Source organism: Pseudochaenichthys georgianus, chromosome 15 (genome assembly GCF_902827115.2).
Source record: "Pseudochaenichthys georgianus chromosome 15, fPseGeo1.2, whole genome shotgun sequence".
NCBI classification, from domain to species: Eukaryota; Metazoa; Chordata; class Actinopteri; order Perciformes; family Channichthyidae; genus Pseudochaenichthys; species Pseudochaenichthys georgianus.
The window spans coordinates 24,110,535-24,133,351 of NC_047517.1; the positions used below are offsets into that span (position 1 = coordinate 24,110,535).

Genomic DNA, 22,817 nt, shown 5'->3' on the forward strand with positions numbered 1-22,817 from the left:
GTCGCATGTTCTGTTTTGTTCAATTCATCTGTTAGGGATGTTTGCAAAATGACAATCTGCTTTAACATCTGTGGTGGTTTTTTCAATAAGTGCAAGAAACAAGTATATGCTTCTATAGGGCTGTGCAATTAATCGTATTTTATCGAAATAAAACGATTATTATTTTTATTTAAAAAAAATAAAATGTAATTGTTTATTTATTTATTTTATTGGTTTTTCAGTTGAATTATACTTAAAGTTCAGGGTAATCAACTGTTAAAAACATACTGTTCACATTTTTCAATACATGGATGTTTTCAAAGTAAATGAATAATCGTTTTTTAATAATCATGATATCAATTATTGACAAAAATAATCGTGATTATGGTTTTTGCCATAATCGCACAGCCCTACTTATAGCTTTGAAAGCAATCCCAAAAAGTATTTTCTAGAGTTTTACAAATCAATTCCAATTAATTTACACCCTCAAAAAAATGCACTGATCTGTCAAATTGTTTCTTCAAGATCAAACATTTAAATAAACACTTTAAGAAGCTTTTATTTCATTAATTTGATTTTCACAATTTAGATAATTTTGTATCTTGTATTATAAAAAACATTTAGAGGTAAAGAACACTGTAGTTATTGAAATGTCTTACCAATAACACGTATATAGTGCTTGTATGTGAGACTACACCTATTTGATCATCGTCTCTGCCATAGATTAGTTTAAGAAATAGTTCATGACACAAGAAAGTCCATGATTAATGTTATGATTATGGCCAATCTGCACTAAGGGAGGTAAGATACTGATACATTTACATATTTCAAACATGTCATGAGGGTGATACGATACAACATATCACTTAAATATGCTGAACATGGAGCACAGCAATAAGCTATCTGAACCAATGTCCAATAACACGTATATAGTGCTTGTATGTGAGACTACACCTATTTGATCATAGTCTCTGTCATAGATTAGTTTAAGAAATAGTTCATGACACAAGAAAGTCCATGATTAATGTTATGATTATGGCCAATCTGCACTAAGGGAGGTAAGATACTGATACATTTACATATTTCAAACATGTCATGAGGGTGATACGATACAACATATCACTTAAATATGCTGAACATGGAGCACAGCAATAAGCTATCTGAACCAACGTCCTCACACTAGAAGCAACATTCAACAAGTTTATAAAAGTAGAACACATATGAAAATGTATGAAGTAGCCAGTTTAAATAATAAGATACTGTTTAAAGGGTTCTAAAATCAGTAGAGAACTGGGTTCACATCTGGTGAGAATAAGATGTTATGTTACATCTGGAGGATTTAAAAAAGGTTTCATGTTGGGAGGATAAGAACCTTAGCTGAGGTTTTTGAAGATGAAAAGGTGGAGTGTCCTGTAATATCTTGTCTACTATTGAACGCTGTTAAACACAGGAGACAGATGTATTCTATTTGTGCACAATAAATAAATAAAATATATGAATCAACTGAATTCATGGATTATTCAACATTTGTCTATCAATGACGCTTTCTGTGAGGTTATATATTTGTTTGAATAAATGTGTGGGGAGAAGGCTACTTATCTCATTCTTGACAAACGTACAGTAAGTCTAAAAACGTATGGCATAACAAAATAGTATTCATTTCATTCACTCTTATTTTCCAAATTATAATTTAAAGGTGGGGTTGGTAAGTTTGAGAAACCGGCTCGAGATACACTTTTTGTTATATTCCATGGAATGCTCTTAACATCAAGATAGCAATGAATATCTTAAGTGCTTTGACAAAAAATCCATAAAAAAACGTCATCTGTGGAAGCCGTGGCACTGTAAAAAGCACGACCAATCATTTTAGCCGGCCCGGCTGCCTGTCAGCCTTCCATCGGGGCACAAACTTATCTCGTGCCCTCATTGGTCATGTGCAAGTTCGTGTGTGTTGGAGGAGGGGCTCTGTAAAGAAGTGGCAGATTTTTTCCGGCTGTGTATTTTCAAATTCTAGCACACTCGAGCTGGTTTCTCCAAAATTACCTACCCCACCTTTAAATGCAATACAAAATAATATATGTATGTAAGGGCGATGAATGGCAATTAAAACAAATTGCCAGCGTGTGATTATTTGCCTGCTGCAAAACATCTCTTTTTTAAACCCCAGTACACAATGGTAGCTCACAATAGGGTTAGGAAAAAGGGAAGACAATTGTGATGACTCAATTCAATTCAATTCAAAACCTTTATTTATCCAGGTAAAATCCCATTGAGATCAATGATATCTTTCAATGATCTCTTTCAATTATCTCTTTTTCAAGGGAGACCTGCAGACTCTATTACATGTCCAACATTACAAATGAATCACCTGCAGCATCCCTTTAGTGTTGAGAGGGTTATGTTGGTGTGAATCTGCAGAGTTCTGCTCGGCTTGGCTCTGCCCCCGTGTATGTTCTGGACCTACAGTGAAGGATTTAGAGGCAGTGGAGTTCACCAAGGAGAGAACAAGTGATGTAGAGCCAGGCTATTAGCGTAGCGAGTAGGGCATGCTGGCTGCACCCAACACAGGGTTTCCTACTCTGCCAGGGAAAAGGACCAGGCCAGACATCTGCTCCTGCTTAGAGGTGTCGGCTGCTGCCATTCAAAGCAATGGTTCAAAACCTCAGGGAAAGGTTTCACTTGGCCTCCTCTTGCCTGGGGCATTGAGAGCAGTCCTGTACGCAGTCCTGTAAGGGAATGCAGGTCTAAGGAAAATAACAAAAACCGAAAATGTAATTCCACTTTTCCTTTCCGTGCTTCACTCTTCTGACCGAGGCAAATTTCATTACACACTTATGGACTCATAAAATACCTTCAATAACATGCCGCTGTGTCCCGCACATCAGAGCTTCAGAGTAAAGGGGCTTGGAGGGCAACCAGCTATAATGGGTAAAGTGCCTCAGTGCATGAGACCCAGCCAAGTCTAGTCCAGGTATTTATATATTTCTTCCATCCCTTTTTTCCCTTTATGAACATGTAAACAGCTACCATCAAGAGTTAAATAAATATGTGGTATTAGGGTTGCACTGCCTGAGTGATGAAAGTCCATAAAATAGTTTACATATTTTCCCTGTCATCTTGCAACCATACATCAACTGACATCTAATAAAACCTCCAAATAAAAACCCAAGGCACCAATTACTGGATAGTTAAGCCAATTAACAAAACTCAAACAAAGAGAAACTTTGGCAAATGAGAACGAAAACAATTTGGTCACACATCTAACATTAGGCTTCCATTACCCCTCTAATGAGCCAATAAACTTTTCAGAGTTGGCCGATCTTCAGATGTAGCCAAACCGCTATCTGTTGTTGGTCTCAGTAAAAGTAGGTTACCCTCTAACACCAAGCACAAATTGGCTTCAAGATGTGTCCGGGCAAGTTTCTCGCATACTGTGATGTATTTACAGACAAACAAATACCAAGCCCATCATGCTTCTCTCACTTCAGTTTACAACATGTTTTCATCCGACACAAACAAGTGTAAAATAAAAATGCCGCACTGTAATCCATTACAAATTAAAGCTGTTGTTCAGTAATCACTATCTTTCATAACAAACAGAAAAGCAACACATTTCAAGGACACATTTCTGCCATGAGGTCAGTTCCCCTTTAAAACTTTACATTTCACCTGTTTCCTGGAACTCTGGATGATGTCGTTTGGATACCAGGGTTGTTTGTTATTTGGCTGTTTGCTTGACAGAGTCTGCACTGAATCATTGTTTTGGAAGGTGGCTGGGCACCTGTAGGTTTGAAGTCTCCAAAAGGAAACAGGACATCAGGATCTGGATTTGTATTCAGATGCTTAAGGGCTTTGATGTTGTGACTGAGAAAGACAATTAAATAACAAAAACACCTTATAATAAACCCCAAAGGTAATAAGAATCCCCTGTTCAATATGTGAGACACATATGCAGCTTCTCTCACCAGTAAGCTATGTGCTGCCTCTGTAGTTGGGCATGATGTTGCATAAGCATGTGGCAAGACAGGAATCTGAGAAAACAAATGTGACTATGTGTTCAATTTGCAATCCGCCAAATGGTAATTTGGCCAGACTGAATAATGCATGTTGATCAGGACCCATTTGAATGAAGCAGCCAATCATTATGAGCAGCAGCATTCAGTTAATGCAGAACTTCTGTGCGAACCTGATTCTGGCACACACTTCAAACCTCTGAATTGATTTATTTAAACAGAGTCTCGGTCACAGGGTCCAAGACATCTCAACAATGTTAATGTTCTTCTTTTGAGTTTAAATGCAACTTTAGTGAAGAATACACAAGTTACTATGGCACCATTAAGAGCGCTTTTGCTCATCAATATTCTTTTTTACTTTCGGTCGTAGCATATGGATGTTTTTCCGAGCCCTCCAGACACCACCCACAGAATAATAAGGATGTAGCTTCTTCACAATTCCCTCTGAGGCACATGCATGTTCTCGTTTCATGTGAGGGTCAGAGGTCATTCACAGCCAGGAGCCAGGAGCCAGGAGCCTTGCCTCTGGAGCAGGTAGAGCTTTAGTCTTTTTCTCGAGCCCCTTAACAAGGACGGACATGTTGTCTCAATTATCATGTTTTTTCTTTGTTAAACAAACATAGAGTACAATGTTAAAGTTTTACAATAATAAAATCTCATTTAGCATTTGATATAAATTCAACGAGAATATGTTCTTTATGTATTCATATAAATACACCAAACAGAGTGAGAAATATGAAATAAATATGAAACATGCACTTTTCTGTTTTCCATCTGTCAGTGTCAGAGGTAACCCGAATGTGATGCAAATGTTCAAACAGCTTGTGAAAGGAATTTGGAAACACCCTTTTTATTAAAGACGTTTTCTTAAGCGAGCTCTGAATATATTATTTGTGCTCCGGGGCTGTTGGAAACGCTAACACAAGTGAAGCTACTGAACCCTGAGCACTAACCGCTCTGCTCAACCTTGAAGGAGTTTTACACCACAGGTGTCGGCTGGGTCCTCGGGTCTGAACTGCCAGAGCCGGCTGGGGGGGTTAAAAGGTTGGTTCAGGGAAAATAATATTTGTTGGCCTCATTTCAGGAAGAAATAAGTTACTCTTCTTTTATTTAGTTCTTTCTTTGCTCTATTCACACCCTCATATTTCCCATCTGCCTGTTGCTGTTATTTAATTTCTCCCTCCTTCCACCCCCTCCCTCTTTCCTAATCTAACTTTGTTCTCTCTCTCTTGTTTTCACATTTTGAGGGCTGCGAGCCGCACTGTGAATCCCAAACTCAGCGGGACTCCATGGAGTGATAGATGGCCCCTGACAAGGTCCAACACATCCAACAAGCCATATGCTCCAAGTGAAGGAAAGAAGGAGAGGAATTAAAGAGGATTCACAAGTGGCAGGAAGAGAAATACGCCTAACTCTTATGCAAGCACCATTTGCTGGAGTTTAGAGTAATATACGGGGGGCATTTCCTCAGTTAAGCAGGCAAACTCACAAATTCAGGGAAATTATATAAAGGAGAAGAAAGAAACAATCTATTTGACAAAAACCGAATTACTCAAATTATGAACGAAAGCTTAACAAAGCTACGATGCTGGACGCAAACTAGGAACATTATGGTGATGAAAGAGAAAGAATGCAGTATACATCTCAACAATGTTAAGCATGAAAGCTGGTTAAGCTTAGATAGATGTAGCAGATACATGCTTTAAACATGCAGAGAATTCATCTGTTTGCTAGGAAACCGTAGGAGAGAACATATCCCTCAGTGAAAGTGTTTTAAGGCAAATGTATGCAATATCAGATAATTGTATTATTCTATTCACGCTAAAAGACTACCTGAACTCCTTTGATCCTTGCTGATGATGAGCGATCAGCTCAGGACTTCACTGTATTCTCTCACTTACAAGGGAAAGGAGACTCTTTCCTTGAAAACACACACCAGCATGCCGAAATGCTGCAAACATTTGTGTGACGCTAATGAGTGTGTTAAATTCCAGTGTAAGTAGTTGAAAGAAGAAACATTAGCGTAACATTCTTAAACACCAGGTCAAATCACCTCCCTAAACAGTGGTTACAGCTCCTTAGCCCCTTACAAGCCCCTACTTCCAGTACAAACTTTACACACAATGAATACATATGAACAGCCACACACACATATGCACACGCACACAGACACACACAGAAAGGGCGATCTCATAAATAACGGATGACAGCCTGAGAGTCAAATTAAGGAAATAAAATGTGTCTCGCTGGTAATGAAGGAGGCATGTTTCCCCTCAGGATAATAACTTCATCTGGACCCATATAGAGCTCACTCTCACACACACACACACACACACACACACACACACACACACACACACACACACACACACACACACACACACACACACACACACACACACACACACACACACACACACACACACACACACACACACACACACACACACACACACACACACACCGTGCACCACAAACATGTGCACACATACACACACTAAAGAGGTACCAGCATTCCTGCTACAGGTCCATCCCATCGGTATAGGAACGGGCTCAGAGCAGGCAAGAACACCGTGCCATGATTTGAAATTTGACACAAAACGTATGTTTTCTAGAGTTCTGAGGGGAAATGTGGAGGTTGGATGTCATGCCAAACAATCATAGGAGAGGAAGGACTGCTTTCAAATATTTCTCATGCATCAGGCTATTAAAATGACATTCGTTTGCAGGTTGCTGGCACTTGTCTTGTGCATATTGCAAACACATGGAATTACATGTTATGTCCATCCATGATTTAAACACTAGGTTTTCCTTTCCATCAAGGAAAAACAGACACTTCTGGATCTATGCAGGCCATGTGGAAAGAGTGAAGAAAAGGCAGGCAATATGACCATCAAGAGTTTGTCAAGCTGAGGTTACATCACTGCTGACCATTTTAAACTGACAGGTAAGCCCTAAGCCCTAATAAATTGCATGCTATACATTTAACCAAACACACAGGATGTATGGTAATGTCATTAACATGTATTCACATTCTGAGAGAGCTCCTATTCTTCTACCACCACTACTCTGCGTACATTGAAAAAGACTTCATGTGTAAAACTGTGACTAGTGACGCAACCACACACTTATTAATAAAACACACTTTATAAAGTCAGGCAACACTAACCAGGCTTACATTTATTTAACGAATGATTATTATTAAGATGCATTTTAAAGCTAGCGAATGAGACTTCGTTTAAATATAGCACAATACGACAAATGCAGTAAACTAAATCCATGAAAACCACAAATGTATGACCCTATAAAACTTCACTACCGGAAAGTTCAGTGGAAGAGTTACAATTTTCAGACAATAAATTGATAAAGTGCATTTGTGCTTCTTTCTAAGTGTTTGCTTTGTTCAGTAGGTGCCGGGTTTGGCTCTTACTGCCAAACTGAGGCAGCCATTATCTTTGCTTTTCCTCCACCGCAGGCCAACATCTCAATGTACTGTGCCTGGTTCATGCCAGCAGGACTTTTGGCTATTTCCACGCTGCTCCTTGGTCTGGTTTTAATACACCATCGTCGGTGTGTGTTGGCATAATTTAATCTACAGTATGGCTGCACATCATTTGCTATGAAATACTAAAACCATGATGACCAGAGTTCAAAGCCAATTTGCCTAGCTCATTTAAAGGTCATTTAAATGTCAGCATGGTATTTTAATGTTTGCTTTGCTGCCATGTGTATCAACTAGGGATGTAACGATACCAAAAACTCACAGTACGATAATATCGCGATAAAAAGTCCACGGTACGATATTTATCGCGATATTGAAAAAAAAAGAAATGTGAATCTTTTTTTTTACTTGAATTTGTTTTTCTTTATTAAATAATAAATCTGATTTGTACAGCATTTTAGTAGGATAGTAGTATTTTAAAGTGTCAACAATATAATAATCAGACCCTGCAATAGAATAAATCAAGTTTCACTTTAGTTTTTCAAGTAACTCACCTCTAACTCACTAACTCAGCATCATCAAGGTTATCTTTTAGGAATATGAGCATGTCCACATTTCCAGGTAGAAGCTGGGATGTTTGGGCGTTTACAATATCCCCTGCTGTGGAAAAAACTCTCTTGCTTGGTACTGATGTTGCTGGGACAGAGAGATATGCTTTGGCCATTGTCTCTCCACTACTTCAAAAACAATACAGTTTTTGCCAAGAAGGTGAAGCTTATTGACAGGGCGAGATATAAATATACTGTTGGTACTTGTCAATGTCTCTAGGTATGTACATGTAGCCCTGTATATACGATGTCCTTTTGTGTTATCTGTTGTTTTATGTTCATGTTGTAACCTACTTGCTGCCATGCTGGACAGGTCTCCCTTGAAAAAGAGATCGATGATCTCAATGGGACTATCTGGTTAAATAAAGGTTTAAAAAAAAAAAATATTAAAAAATATATATATTTAAATGTTCTTTTTAAAATCGCGGTAGATTTTGTCAGTCTCACGACGGTATTGAGGCATTTATTTACCGCGATATCGCGATATTCGATATATCATTACATCCCTAGTATCAACATCTCTGTTCATGACCAAAGACCTAATTTAACTCATTTGCTGTTATTAAAAAGACATTTTCACAAGTAATAATAAGTATGAGTATAAAGATGAAGGTAATAGCGTTGTAAAAATGCAATAAACAAGAATACCTACATGACTCTTGGATAAAAAGTTTATAAAAGCATTGACGAAGTCCACGGATAATTGTTCAGATAATATGGTTTCTTATATTTATCGCTATAGTACAAAAGCAAAGATAAAGAAATATAAAACGTCCAAAACCTCTCGCTTAAAAACACAGTAATATAGGCTAAATATCCCTTCTTTAAAGACAAGCATAATGACAGGAACATCTGTGTTGAGTAACTCATATTTTGGAGCACTGTTTGAGATCACTTTATCGGTGTATTTGTATAAAACAAACATTGGTGTACTGCTTGCAGCTCATTGATGCGTTTCGACCCCCCTCGGTTGTTGGAAGCACGAGTTCCCAGGTCCTTTTCATAAAACAATACAGTTAAACAAACAGTGGGGCGATTCTTAATGAGTCAAACATACACACAGCCAAGCCCCTAATGTTTTTTTTGTTTTACCACATTACTTTCCAAGATCCACCATAACTGCTCATATCCAATAATATCATTATGGATATCAACAAATCAAAGCAGATTATATTCATTATCCTGCCATGAAGGCCACTGGCTGCACTGCGGTGTTACAGTGTGAAACTTGGCAGGAGAAAGTCTTTCTCTGCCTTAAGCAGCGAGATGGAGATGGAACGGGGAATGGAGAAGCTGCAGCCAGGAACTGAATCCATCACAATGCACGCGTTGTGTGTGAATGAGCGTGCATATTTACTGAGGGAATTTCACACACAGGAGATAAGGCAGATGTTTGGGAAATAGTTCTACTTTATCTTTAAAAAAAGGACAACAAATTAAAGAAAGAGTGGATCAAATGCTGGCAGGAGTTGTATGGCAGAACTAATAGGAAGGATTGAGCATGTTTCCCCATTGTTGCAGGAAAATATGTTTTGATTTTGAAATGAGTAAAAACAGAAAGTTATAACTAGAGGCTTTGACTACAGACAGCTGTGCCAGTTTGTTTTGAGGAAAACATGTTCCAGCCGTTCACAGATGTTGAATAAAATCCCCTTTCTTAACCTGCTCCTAATGTTTGTCTTGCCAGATTCTTAATCTTCTGCCGTTCTCTATGTGCTGTTTAGTCACTCATAATAGTTTTTGTCAGGGACATGCATTTCCCTTCAGTCCTCTCCATTATTGTATTACAGAAAAGCGTTTTTCTCATTGAAATTCTCATGTGATAACTCAGCCAAAGCAATTTTAAAATATTCAAATTGTAGCCACTACCGCAGTTGAATATAATGGCTTTGCTCTGTTGCCGTTGCACGTTTGTTTTGAAAGCAGGGTTATATTAGTGTTGCTTCACACTTTTCTATTTTGTCATTCTTCCTTTCCATGGAGGCCTGCAGCTCTCAGTGTGAGGCTCCCGGCTGAGACTGCTGCACCTCTGTGTCAGTTCAAAGAGAGCTGGGCTCAGGTATTAGTGTCTCATGGACTCTCAGCAATCTTTACCTAAACCAAACAACTGATTAGAAACTGTAAACATGTGTGCCACTTGACACCACACACGGTGAGATCAGACTAAGGAAGAGAGAAAGGGCCGAGTGATGTCAGGCTGCATGCCATATGCCTGATCATGAAGCCAACGTTGGTCAATCTAACATTGGAATAATGCTCATTAATGTTGATATCATTAAAAGGACGACCTTTTGCATCATTTGGTGTGGTGTGGTGTCAAACTCAGCCTGCTGCGCCCACTTTGCTAGCTTGTGCCTACGATCTAGGTTATGATATATTATTATGATGTCCTACTTAGCATTTACATCCCCTCCAGATGGCTCCTCTCCCCAATCCCCCCCGCTGTTCCCTGTTGTCCAGTAGCTACCTATGTCTAAACTTAAAATAACTGACACAACAGCAATAACTGGTCCAAGATACAAACTCCAATACAAATTTGAGTTTGCATTATTATTATTATTATTAAAGAGGTGCCCGTTTGCTGCCTCGGCACTGCTGAGGTGAACCTGAGAAAGGCCCCGGACCAAAAGAAAAGCTCCAAGGAACCGTACAGTAGCTTCCCACTGATACTAACACTTAAGGTTAATGTGTGTGCTGTGCAAGTTTCACAATGAAGGCTGATTTAGATTTTAAAAGTACATTTTAAATAATTATGTAATGTGTTCTTGAGGTTGCTTGTACTGATCTCTAAGTGTATAACTTGTTCCTCTTTTTCCTCTCTAAACTCTAAATATGTGAAGTAAATAATAAAAGGCTGTAGGTGATGAACGCATGTAGACTATAACATTGTTTAGTCCCAGTGATGCAGCTTTTTTTGTCTGTGCAACAAATTAGAGCTACATGCATTAACATAATTAAAGGTGGGGTAGGTAATTTTGGAGAAACCAGCTCGAGTGCGCTAGAATTTGGAAATACACAGCTGGAAGAAATCTGCCACTTCCTTACAGAGCCCCTCCTCCAACACACACAAACGCGCACATGACCAATGAGGGCACGAGATAAGTTTGTGCACAGATGGAAAGCTGACAGGCAGGTAGGCCATCCAGTTACTTTAGCCGGGTCGGCTAAAATTATTGGTCGTGCTTTTTAGTACTACGGCTTCCACAGATGACATTTTTTTATGGATTTTTCGTCAAAGCACTCTTAAGATATTCATTGCTATCGAGATGTTAAGAGCATTCCATGGAATATAACAAAAAGTGTATCTCAAGCCGGTTTCTCAAACTTACCTACCCCACCTTTAATTGAATATTTTGCCCCAATTGATTAAATACTGTATACTTTTTTTTATTGTGCACATACTGTATTATCATTATTTTTGGAATAAAAAAACATATTTGAAAAGAAATGGTTAATACTAGCAACAGAAGAAGAACATTAACTTTTCCATTCACTGCCTGAGGAGCAGCTGCAGACCTCAGTGTTTCCCCTACCATTGTCTTGGAGGGGCGCTGCGTCCCGCCAACGGAGCCCCGCGCCCCCCCTGAAATTGAAGTTGTTTTAAAATATATATATATATATTTTATATAGATAAATATATATATATATTTTATATAGATATATAAATATATATATATATATATATTAGTGCTGTCAAAATTATCGCGTTAACGGTTAGGGTAATACATTTTTTGAATTAATTGCGTTAAAATATTTAACGCATTTAACGCATGTGCAGAATGGCCCGCCCCATACGTGCCACCAGTGGCAGCGCCAGGGTATGGCTGGGGTAGGCTACACCCATACCAAGAAATGGCTTAGCCCCACCATGAAAAATGATGTTAAAGTAAGCAAAATAAAGTCTGCCAACTCGCGCGGAGTAAATTGCACAGACAGCAGTTAGTAAGATTGATTTCAGTAGCCACGGTTTTGAAAACTTTTGTCACGTAGTGATCGTCTTCTCAATAGAACATCTTTGATAACGGCGTGGTGTTGTTGCAGGAAGTCCCGATGCAGAATACTGTTGCTGTAGTACAGGGCAGAGCCATATAATAGTAATAATATGGCTCTGGTACAGGGGTGCACATAACTGGTACGCAGGTTATGTGCGTAATCTGAAATGCGTACCGTCACTTGTGTCACAAAGCGCATTTGCGTACCGACGTACTTGTGAAGCTTTTCCAGAAGGCGGTTAGATCACCGGACGACAGAGTCGGTCTCCGTGTGCACAGACAGGGCTGCTGTTAACGTCGGTCTGTACAACGGAACTGTGCCAAAACTACGCCAACCGGCTGCGGAGGGAGACTCCCCCCTTCACTGGAGAACTGCGCTAAAACAGCTGATCACAACGTTCACATTCTGTGGTCACAAGTACTCCACTAGCCGCCGCCGCCCTCTGTCGACTTTCCTGAAGTACTCCCCCATTGATAGAAATCAACACGTAATGAATTAAGACCCCACGGTTTGATGATGGATAGGTGTGTGGGTTGTCTTTCATTTTGACATGCAGAAAAATGTTATAATAAACATAGATACTGTATGTTAAATTGATATATCCGCCTCCTTTCATTTATCTTTCCATTCCCACAACAATATACATAAATAAATGGCATATTTTGGACATAGTTCGAATGGTGATTAATCATGATTAATTAATTTTTAAACTGTGATTAATCTGATTAAATGTTTTAATCGTTTGATAGCCCTAATATATATCACCAAATTGCAACTAATCTATATCTCCTGTCACTTTTGACATTGAACATGTGCTCTTTTATTAAATAAACTAAATGCTTTCATTTTAAAGGGGACCTATCATGCAAAATGCACTTGTGTACGTCGGTGTGTGTGTCAGGGAACTCACCAAGTGTCAGGAAACACAACCCTCTCTCTTTTCCTCCATACCCAAATCTCTAAAAACGGGGCTGCAACGGAGCTGATTATTATTTGAATTTGTTTTGACGTCAGAAAAGGGGTGCTCCGCCTACATAGGCAACTCTCCACCTATCAGGGGAATGAGAGACCACTTGAAAACGCTGGAGACGCTGTAGTACTTATGCCAGGCCTGTAAGTGGCGCTGTAGTCTGCCACAAAAGCAGAATCAGCCCCTGCAAAAACAGGGCTGGAAAAGAGCAAATAGAGCGAACTGAGGCATGGCTAAAATGCATGATCTGTTTGGTAGATCACGCCCCCCCCCCCCCCCCCCCCTCAGGCAGCACCCCCCCAAAGCAGTAAACCTAGGGGAAACACTGCACCTAATAACTAACTATATCCTCTGTTTGACTCTTGCTTCTCCAGTTTCTCTGTTTTGGGAAGATTTTCTGCTAATCCATGTTCTCAAATATTGATCGGCCGGCCTTAGACTACAAGAATAACACAGTATAGGAATTCCTAAATTGAGTTGTGTTTATCCTTTGAGCCTTAAACACACGGATGAGGCCTTTGAGGTCACAAGTTGAGCGGAGTGATTGCCTCATTCTCTGTCAAGTGTCAAATAAACAAAGGACTTTCACACGGAGACACAATATACACAGCTAAACCAACAGTAAACATAAGAGAGAAAATGAGCGAGAGAGGCGTTAAGGTGGGGAGAAGAGTGAAGAGGAGGAAGAGACAAGAAGAAGTGACGTCTGATGGAGGGATAAACTCCTGCAGGGAGACATGAGATCACCCTGACCATGAACTTGTCTGAGCTTTGGGAATTTTACTCAACTTGAATCCCAGCTGAATGTGTGTGTGCATGTGTATGTGTCAGTGTGTGTTGTCTCGGAGCGGCCCCATTATTGATAGCTCTAACAAGCCTAGGTTAAAGGTCAGACAGTGGTGAGTGGAAAAGGATGGAGCGAGACTATTATAATGTCCTTTAAACACCTACTACCCTTCTCTCTCTCACACACACTCACACACACACTGATTGTTACCAGACCATATGTAAACACATCTCTGGTGCCTCCGTACCCCTGTTACCCTCCACCACTGAGATGTGAGCGCACAGTTTTGAGTTTACACAACATGCTTGGAGAGTTCAAATGAGTGTACTAATGAGACCCTAGCACAAACATGTTCACACCCGTGACTTCTTCTGCATTGCCAGTGCCTTTTCTGGTGAGTAACTTAAACAGTCCATTTATTTTAGATTCCATCTGAGGCCTCTTTTTGTACTACAAGAAGAAAACAGCTGCTCCACCTTCACAAACAATCTATCCTTCAGACTAAAACATTTCCCAGGGGAGAAACCTGCAGTTAGTGTCTGTGCTTGAAAGAATATGCGCTTCTGTGGGAAAACTACGCAGTAAATCAGCTTTAAGTAAATAATGTCCTTCTGCTTGGCTCCCCCCCTTCCCCTCCCAGCCAACCAGTCTGGAACAACTATGGCACCTGCTCAAAAACAGCAAGGCACCGCTCTCTGTCTCTTATACACTTCTACTCTTAATGGGAACAATCACACCAGTTTCACATTTCAAAAGAACAAATCCTTCATAGGGCCCAAATCAATCAGTGAAATAGTTCAAATAGTGAGTGGGAAGATAACATTCAGTGGTGATCTATTATTACATCAATATTTTTTCACTTTATTTAATCCTATTTCCACCTGTGAAATAATTTAGCAGTTTCAGTATGCTAACTTAACCTTCAGTAAATAATTTCCACGTTTATTCTTAACTGTCCGTACTTAACTATCACTGAGAAGACTCTGTGGGCCTTCACGCTGCAGCAGAGGAAAGTAACCAATGGTAACATCCTCCTTGGGACAGGAAGCATCAGGGTTTATGGGAAATGTGGTTTTAATTGTTAGGAACATTAGCGCTACACCACATGTAGACAGGGGTTATTTGTCTCGACCATGGTTTTATTAGTTTTAAGCTATTACACCAAAATACACCAAATTGTTGTTTCTATGTATTACAAGCGAAGTGAAGATGCCAGGCCTAAAGAACATCCTTAAGTGTTATACAAATTATACAATAGGGTGCTATACTACAAGACTCCTGATATGAACTTGTGAACTCAGCCCTCACATGAGCAGTTTCATAGATGAATGCAACGAGGCCATGTTTTGACTGATGCACTTGAGAGTATCTGCAAGACGAAGATGATGTACGAAGTCATGTTGTTCCACATCTATCACTAATATTGGAAACTCACAGGGCGGCCACTTCAGGGAAGCGAGACCTTCTGAAAACATGGGGAAGCCACTCATGCGAGACCTCCAGTTCTGTGTGCATTATGACCGAATGAATTAGTGACACGTCCAACTGGGTTCACTTGAGGTAGATTTGGATTCTTTGTATTATGTCATTCATCAATGTCTTTTCAAAACACATGGCCAAGTATTTATCTGGATCTAAAGTGAACATGGGGTTGTGATCATTACCATAACTACATTTATTTATTTTTTGGAACAAAAACCAAGCCCACAAAAACAACTTGTGACCCACTATCATTTTAAGATGCCAAAAGAGTTTAAGAGTCAGTGTTTTTGTATGAAGATGCAACAGAGCAGTTAACATTTGGATATGTGGAGAATTTTGTTTTATAATGCTGTTCAGTTTTGTATTATTCAGGGTTAAGCTTTTTTTTTACTTCCTTTATTTCCTTACATTTTAAGGTCAGTCTTTTATTGGTTCTATATCCTAAATAAGCCAACTAAGTTAATAACTGTGTGTTTCCAGCTCTTTAAAACAACATAAAGTTGACCTTTTATGCACGCACTCACTACCATGAATCTAAAAACTGTAGTGATTTTAACAGACAAATCCTTCATTTACTCCCTTCTCTTGCAGTTCCTAATTTCCATCCAAGCCAATCACAGTAACAGATAAGAAATGCAGCCCACCCAAAATGCGGACTCCAGAGTTCTCTCTGTTGTCAGGTTGAGTTAACTGTAACCATTGAAAATGTCAGTGCTCTGTTTATAGCCTCCGCTGCTGCACTCCTCTATCCATCCCCACATTCCTCCTTTACAAATTACATTTGTCATTCTGAAAGCTGATGGTTTACATTGGCATGCTTTGAACCTTGAGCGAGTGCACGTGTGTGTGCAAGTACACATTTGCATGAACGTGCATGACACACAGGGTCCAGACTATGTGAACATGCACAACATGTTTCTCAGGATATGAGTGTGTGCCCAGGAGAGCAGTGTTTTTGTGTGAGTGATCTCCTACCTGTTATTGTAATGTTGCTGTAGATGTTGGACAGTTGCTCCTTCAGCAGGACGAGCTGTGTGGTGGCGGCCTTTTCTCTCTGCAGCTCCAGCATTATGTCAGGGTGGTTGGCCAGCTTGCAGCCCTTCTGTTTGTCCAATGCGATGTCACTGCGCACTATGTCTGCAAGCCAGCATAAATGGAAAAATAAACGCAACATTAATATTTTTTATTTCATGACCTGAACAATGTCGTACTTGTGTGGCTATTTTGATCAAAAAGCAGTATTTATCACAACATTGAATCATTTTTGTAACTAAAGTGTGTTTACAAATGTATTTGCAAGTTCAACCTGGACCACCTGTTGAACCCTAAAAAGTTGTGTTGTTTTTTTAAAGTTTTTTTTAAGACACATTTGGATATATGAATATAGACACTTGTAAAACTGTTGTAAAAGTGCCCCTTACTCAGTTAACATTTAATAAGCCATAGCTAAAATGAATACAGTCTATTACACAAGCCTTTCACAATTCCCATTTTAGTAAAGTCAAAATATATGTTTAAAAGAGGTGTTAAATCAACTTTATTATAGTTGATTTTTGGTTATGGTTTTGCAAGCTGCATTTTGAGGTGCAGTAAAATTGAACCCAATTGTGTGGAATTTTCGAGTTTTGTCTTATATTGTGTCTTCCCCATTTAAAGAAGATTAATATTAGATAATTAATAGGTCCGGTGTTTAAGCCGGGTGCCACGAATTTAATGCAGCATAATGTTTTTGAAGGAAATGAACCTGTCTAAAATAGGCTACTGAAACAATGTAACATTTAGCGGGAAAATGAATATGTCTGCAGTAAAATGGACTCGGTGCGTCTGACTATTCATACAGAGAGGAACATCAGAACAGTCGAGGGACGTCCAAACAAAAACAAAAATATACATGGAGACACGTAGAGGAAATGAAATGTCGTGTGCAATCACCGTCTTCGTAGTTCTTCAGATAGTAGTCTGGCCCCGGCCCTCTGAACTTGGCGAGGTTCTTCTGGTTGTTGAACTGCAGGAAGTCGGTCCGCTTCCCCCCGAAACGCAGAAAGGCAGGCGACAGGCCGCGCGCTAGGGTCACGAGCCGCTTTGAGCTGCGGACAGAGGACAAAGAACATGTTAAAGAAATGTCACGTAGTCACAACTGTGCGTCATTAAAACGTAGTCTTTGTTTGTGGTTTCAATGCGGTCAAATATATTTGAGATATATTTCCATATTTCCATATTTGAAAATTATAAATATAGCCGAATATATAAATATAGCCTTACACAGACATATGCAAATTAGGGCATTTAACTTAGCTGTGGCGGTTAAAAACACCCTAGGCCCATGTCAAAACGTCTGTCCTGTTTTTCCCTTTGACATCAGCGGGCCAAGAAACAACTTCCACCCGACACTATGAGGAAAAGCAGACGCAACAGGAACAGTGTATCTAAAAAGGATTAAAACAACACACATATGTAATTATGTGTAGGTTTTACTCTCCACAATACATTTGAATGACTTCTTATTTATAAAGACCAACAAAAGTATAGCTATAATCTGTAGATGCTATACTTTTTACTTCCAGCTGAACTTCTAAAATCGTAATTTGCTTATAACTTATTTTTTGCACTTAATAATTGTTGTGCTTTTTTCAATGAAACATGTAGGCTAATTATTTGTAATTAACAAGTGTCTACAATAACAAGTGTGGAATTCAAAATAAAACGTTGAGCTTAAATATGTAAACACCATGCAGCAGAAAACAAATTCAATTCAGTTGTAAATGGATTTATTGTAATATGATTGTAATATTTCAATATTTAAAAAAACGAATGACAGTAGATTACGTTTCTTTACCTTGTTGTTAATCTTTAGTGTTTTTAATTACAGCCTATGGCAGGCGCCTCTAACTTCACACCATAAAATGACGGAAGATGCATAAAGTGACGGCCGAGAATCATACAGACTGCAGTATTGTTGGGTTATTCAAATCTTATCAATAATTTACTTTTCTGGTTATACAATGTCTGGTTAATGAAGATTCACTGATTCAATATTGTTATAAAAGGAATGAGCAAAAAAACAACTATTGAACCAAGTTATAACCTATATAGCAAAGAGTAACAAAGAGAACGGATGAATATACAGTTTTGATATAGGCCTACTGAAATTGAAAAGAAAAATTTACAGATTCCTTTAAAATATATATTCTATATTATTATATTATGGGGGAGAAACACACATAGGACAAATAACAGGCACACATGGTACAACATGCTTACCTGTCTTTCAGTCATAAAATGCACATTATTAAATAATGTAAAGAAAATAATTTGTATATCAAATCTTGAGCTAATCTTATTTATCTTTAACAATAATATAATGTAAGCTGAAAGAAACAATGATACTCAAGAATATTTTTACTGAAATCAAATCCAGCACATGATGAGTCAGTAGTCTTGTCATTTAAAAGTCATTTTCTAGTGAGATATTTTTGCCAAGTTCTGAATTTTAAAATGTCATGATCTGATACATGGCCAAAACGTATAATTTGCGTCTCTGCGGGTTCTGAGTAATGCTTTAAGGTGAAACATGAACAACATGGATGGCATATTACCAAACGGAGAGGTTGTTGTTCTAACAGAAAATAATACAACTTCAAAAAACAATTTTAATGACTTGACATTGTGCATGGACTATGGGTTAGGGACACACATTTGTGTCTGACGTTATCAACATATCGTTCATATAAAAGCAATAACGTCGGAATCGATAGTCTTTGAACCAATCGTTGACTCAACATTTCATTATGTATTTATGGTATAGGCTTTGACCTTTTCAGTCGTTGTAATCCTTCAGTTATGCTAGACCACTCAGTACCCTGAGGTAGTGAGAAACGTGCTGGTTCACTATATGACAATTCAGACAACGTGGCTGCCTAATGAATAAAAGAACGACCAAACATTTAATGTGGACACAGATTCAGATCGATGCTGTTGGTAGGAAAACTCTATACCTTAGAAAGTCCAGCCACCCGTCCTTGATGATCGAGGGGTCCAGCTGCAAAGAAAGGAAGTTGTCGTTGAGGACTCTGATCGGACTGCGGGTGTTGACATCCAAGAGAACCAGCGTCCTCTCCATGAAGCCGGGTCGCTTCCCATCGGCTGCAGATCTCTGATATGTAGAGGAGGAAGAGTAGGAGGAAGAGAGCACCGACTGCACAACCAAAGTAGCCAAAGATGCCAGCCACAGGGAGGACCATGGGAATGCGCACGGTGAGGATTTGGGCATCTTCTTGATTTGGAGAGCAGGAGGATCAGTGCGCGTAATGAGGCTCAGAAGGTGTGAAGACAAAAAAAAGAACAAATTGTGTCGCTAAGTTCGATGGTTGTTCTTTACCTAGCTCCCATCGATCTGGATGGGTCTTCCTGTCTAGTTGTCTCACCCCCTCTGAGTCTTTTTGGGAGCTGCTCACCAGAGCGCACGCCCCGAGCCAGCCTTCCCGGTTGGAAGAGCCAGAGGCTGGGAGGAGGAGAGGAGGCAGCACCGCCCCTCCAAGGTTCTCAGAGGTATGAGTACAAACTAGTAAAAAAGTGCTTCTCTCAAAATGTGATGACGCAATGCAGTCTTAAGTGTTTCCTGCTAAAATGCATAAATCTCGCTCTTAAATCTGTTTAAATGTGTAAATATTAAAACGATCGAAATATTGGTTTGGAAAAAAGTTGAATCAAACAGAGTTAAATATAGTGTGTGTGTGTGTTCTCAGTCCACAAGTAACTGCAACAATTATGTTTTTAGGTCATTATGATGACATATTACATATACAATTACAGGCTGTGCAAAGGCCAATCCGTGAAGTAGCTCATGGTGAAACTCACATAATAAACTCATAACCAGTTCATATTCATTTTGTTGGTATAAACTCGAATGTACATCATATAAGGAAGTGAATAATGACTCAAGGTTGCTGTGGCCCAATTTTAAAAACGACGTCACATTTTACAATGTGCAGACACGTTAAAAGTTAAATAATCCAACAGAATATTGCTGTAGGCCCACAACTGTCTCCGGCCAAGACACTTCAAGAGAACAAAAGGCATGCTATAAAAAAGAGAGAATACGCAATCTTTTCAAAGGATATCTCGTGTTCCTGGGTATGTGCTTACATTGTTTTGACAAACAACCGATTGATTGCACATTTTTAAGACCAATAACATTTGGGGATGGCAACATGAACAGATTGGACCCTCTTCAAAAACATTCAAAACTAATTTAGGATTTAAGTTTCTACACATGGAACTCACCTATAAACTGTTTTAATGACTGATCCAGATGTTGTTGGGGCTTACCATGGAGAAAACCCAAATAAAGTTAAGTCAATTGTGATTTCTCCAGGCGGTCAGCATAGCGAGAAGTGGTCGTGTAAGGTCACTGCTGTGTAACAGATGAACAGCGAACTACATGAGAAGAGAATGTACCGAGCAAAGGCCGATTTAATCTTTCCATCCCGGCCTACAGGACCTACTCACGAACACAATAAACCGCAAAATTATCCAAGGTGTTAATGTTTCGCTTTTACGCACGAAGGTTCCCATTAAACGCTTTAAAAGAACCCATAGGCTTTGCTTTGTAATGACGCCTCCGCAAAACGTGTCTTTAAATACTTCAACTAAAGGCCAATGTTCAGTGGCTGACTTTTGAGTGCCAGATACACTTAATAAACACTAGATGAAACGGGCATTAAGTCGGACAGTTTCTGCTTAATCCGTCCTATTCACAGATATGCATGGCAGATCATGAACTGCTGCCTCATGTTGTCTTTTCAGCTATTATTCATAGTAAACATGTGGTTTCAATATAATCCGTTTTTTTTTCAATTATCATTTTAATCGAATGGTGCTTTACTAAATCTAGGCTATATATACGCGTTCCTGAATACGATCTTAAATATGAAACCATTTGGCAAGTGACTGATAGTTTTTGGGATGTTTTTCTAAGACAATTAAAGATTAAGAAACTTCACCTTAACAAAACATCACCCTCAAACAACACACACACACACACACACACACACACACACACACACACACACACACACACACACACACACACACACACCACACACACACACACACACACACACACACACACACACACACACACACACACACACACACACACACACACACACACACACACACACACACCACACACACACACACACACACACACACACACACGTACAGACACACGTACAAACACACACACAAAGGGCGATCTCATAAATAACGGATGACAGCCTGAGAGTCAAATTAAGGAAATAAAATGTGTCTCGCTGGTAATGAAGGAGGCATGTTTCCCCTCAGGATAACACACACACACACACACACACACACACACACACACACACACACACACACACACACACACACACACACACACACACACACACACACACACACACACACACACACACACACACACACACACACACACACACACACACACACACACACACACACACACACACACACAAACACACACACACACACACACACACACACACACACACACACACACACACACACACACACACACACACACACACACACACACACTAATTATTTTTAATTATTATGTGGACAGATCTGAGGATCAGATTGAAAATAAATAAAAGCAGTACAGGATCCTTCCAAAAACTTAGCTGACTAGCATATTTTAAGGACTTGTAAAACAGAAAATATAAAAGTTAAGATAAGAGATAAGTAGTTCTGAACATGGCTTACTGTTTTGAATACAATTATTGTATTAAACGAAAACCGTCTAATTACTATGAGACATGTTCAGTTGGAAAACACGTCTAACCCCAATGGCCCAAACAAGTTATTTGGAAAGCTAAATTATAAGTTTGTATTAGAAAGTGGATTTGGAGTTATAGGCAAAACATATAGTATTAGTCGATCTGAAGGGGAGCTTTTGCCCCATTTGGTTCTATTTTATATAAACTTCAAAACCTTGTGCTCAGAAAAAAAAGGTCATTGTTTCTTTTGATTACATTTAGTATTTTTTTTTAATTGGATTAGACTTTGATTTTGGGTTAAGAGGACTCAAGCGTATTTCTGGGCTAATTTGTTATTTTCACAGAGAACTTTGCTATTGTATTTTTTAAATTGTATTTGGCATGCCTCTTTTTGTTATTACAATGCTCAACATATAATATCTGCCATTGTCAACATTTTAAACATCTCACAAGAGAAAATGAACCTTTTATTAATTTATAAAGAATACATTCTGTGGCCAAGTTTTTCAAATAGTTTTGATTTACAAATAATTAACTAACGTACAGGATTCTGGCTGAAAGTTACCTGAAATGTTTACATTGGAATATAGTGTTACGTATAGGCCTAGGTAATTGTTTTTGCATTTAGATGAGAAGTGCAGGAAAGACGGGTTTAAAGTAGCCGTAATGTTTTTGTTCTAGTGGGCAAAGCCTGTTTTCTCCTGATGTTATGGTGGATGTGTGGCTGATGGAGAGCAGAGCGTGTACGTGTTTAAAGACTTGGC

The 22,817-nt window shown here is 39.0% G+C and overlaps 1 protein-coding gene across 1 annotated transcript in view; it reads right to left on the minus strand.

The window, feature by feature from the left end:
- Positions 1-19,615, minus strand: part of hpse2 (heparanase 2) — a 58,205-nt gene extending 38,590 nt beyond the window's left edge. Inside the window, exons 1-3 of the mRNA XM_034101371.1 lie at positions 19,270-19,615; positions 17,207-17,361; positions 16,250-16,411 (exon numbers count right to left, since the gene is read on the minus strand). Of these exons, the coding sequence (XP_033957262.1) occupies positions 16,250-16,411; positions 17,207-17,361; positions 19,270-19,544 (592 nt within the window). The 5' untranslated portion in view covers positions 19,545-19,615. The remainder of the gene's footprint in view (positions 1-16,249; positions 16,412-17,206; positions 17,362-19,269) is intronic.
- Positions 19,616-22,817: the final 3,202 nt, after the last annotated feature.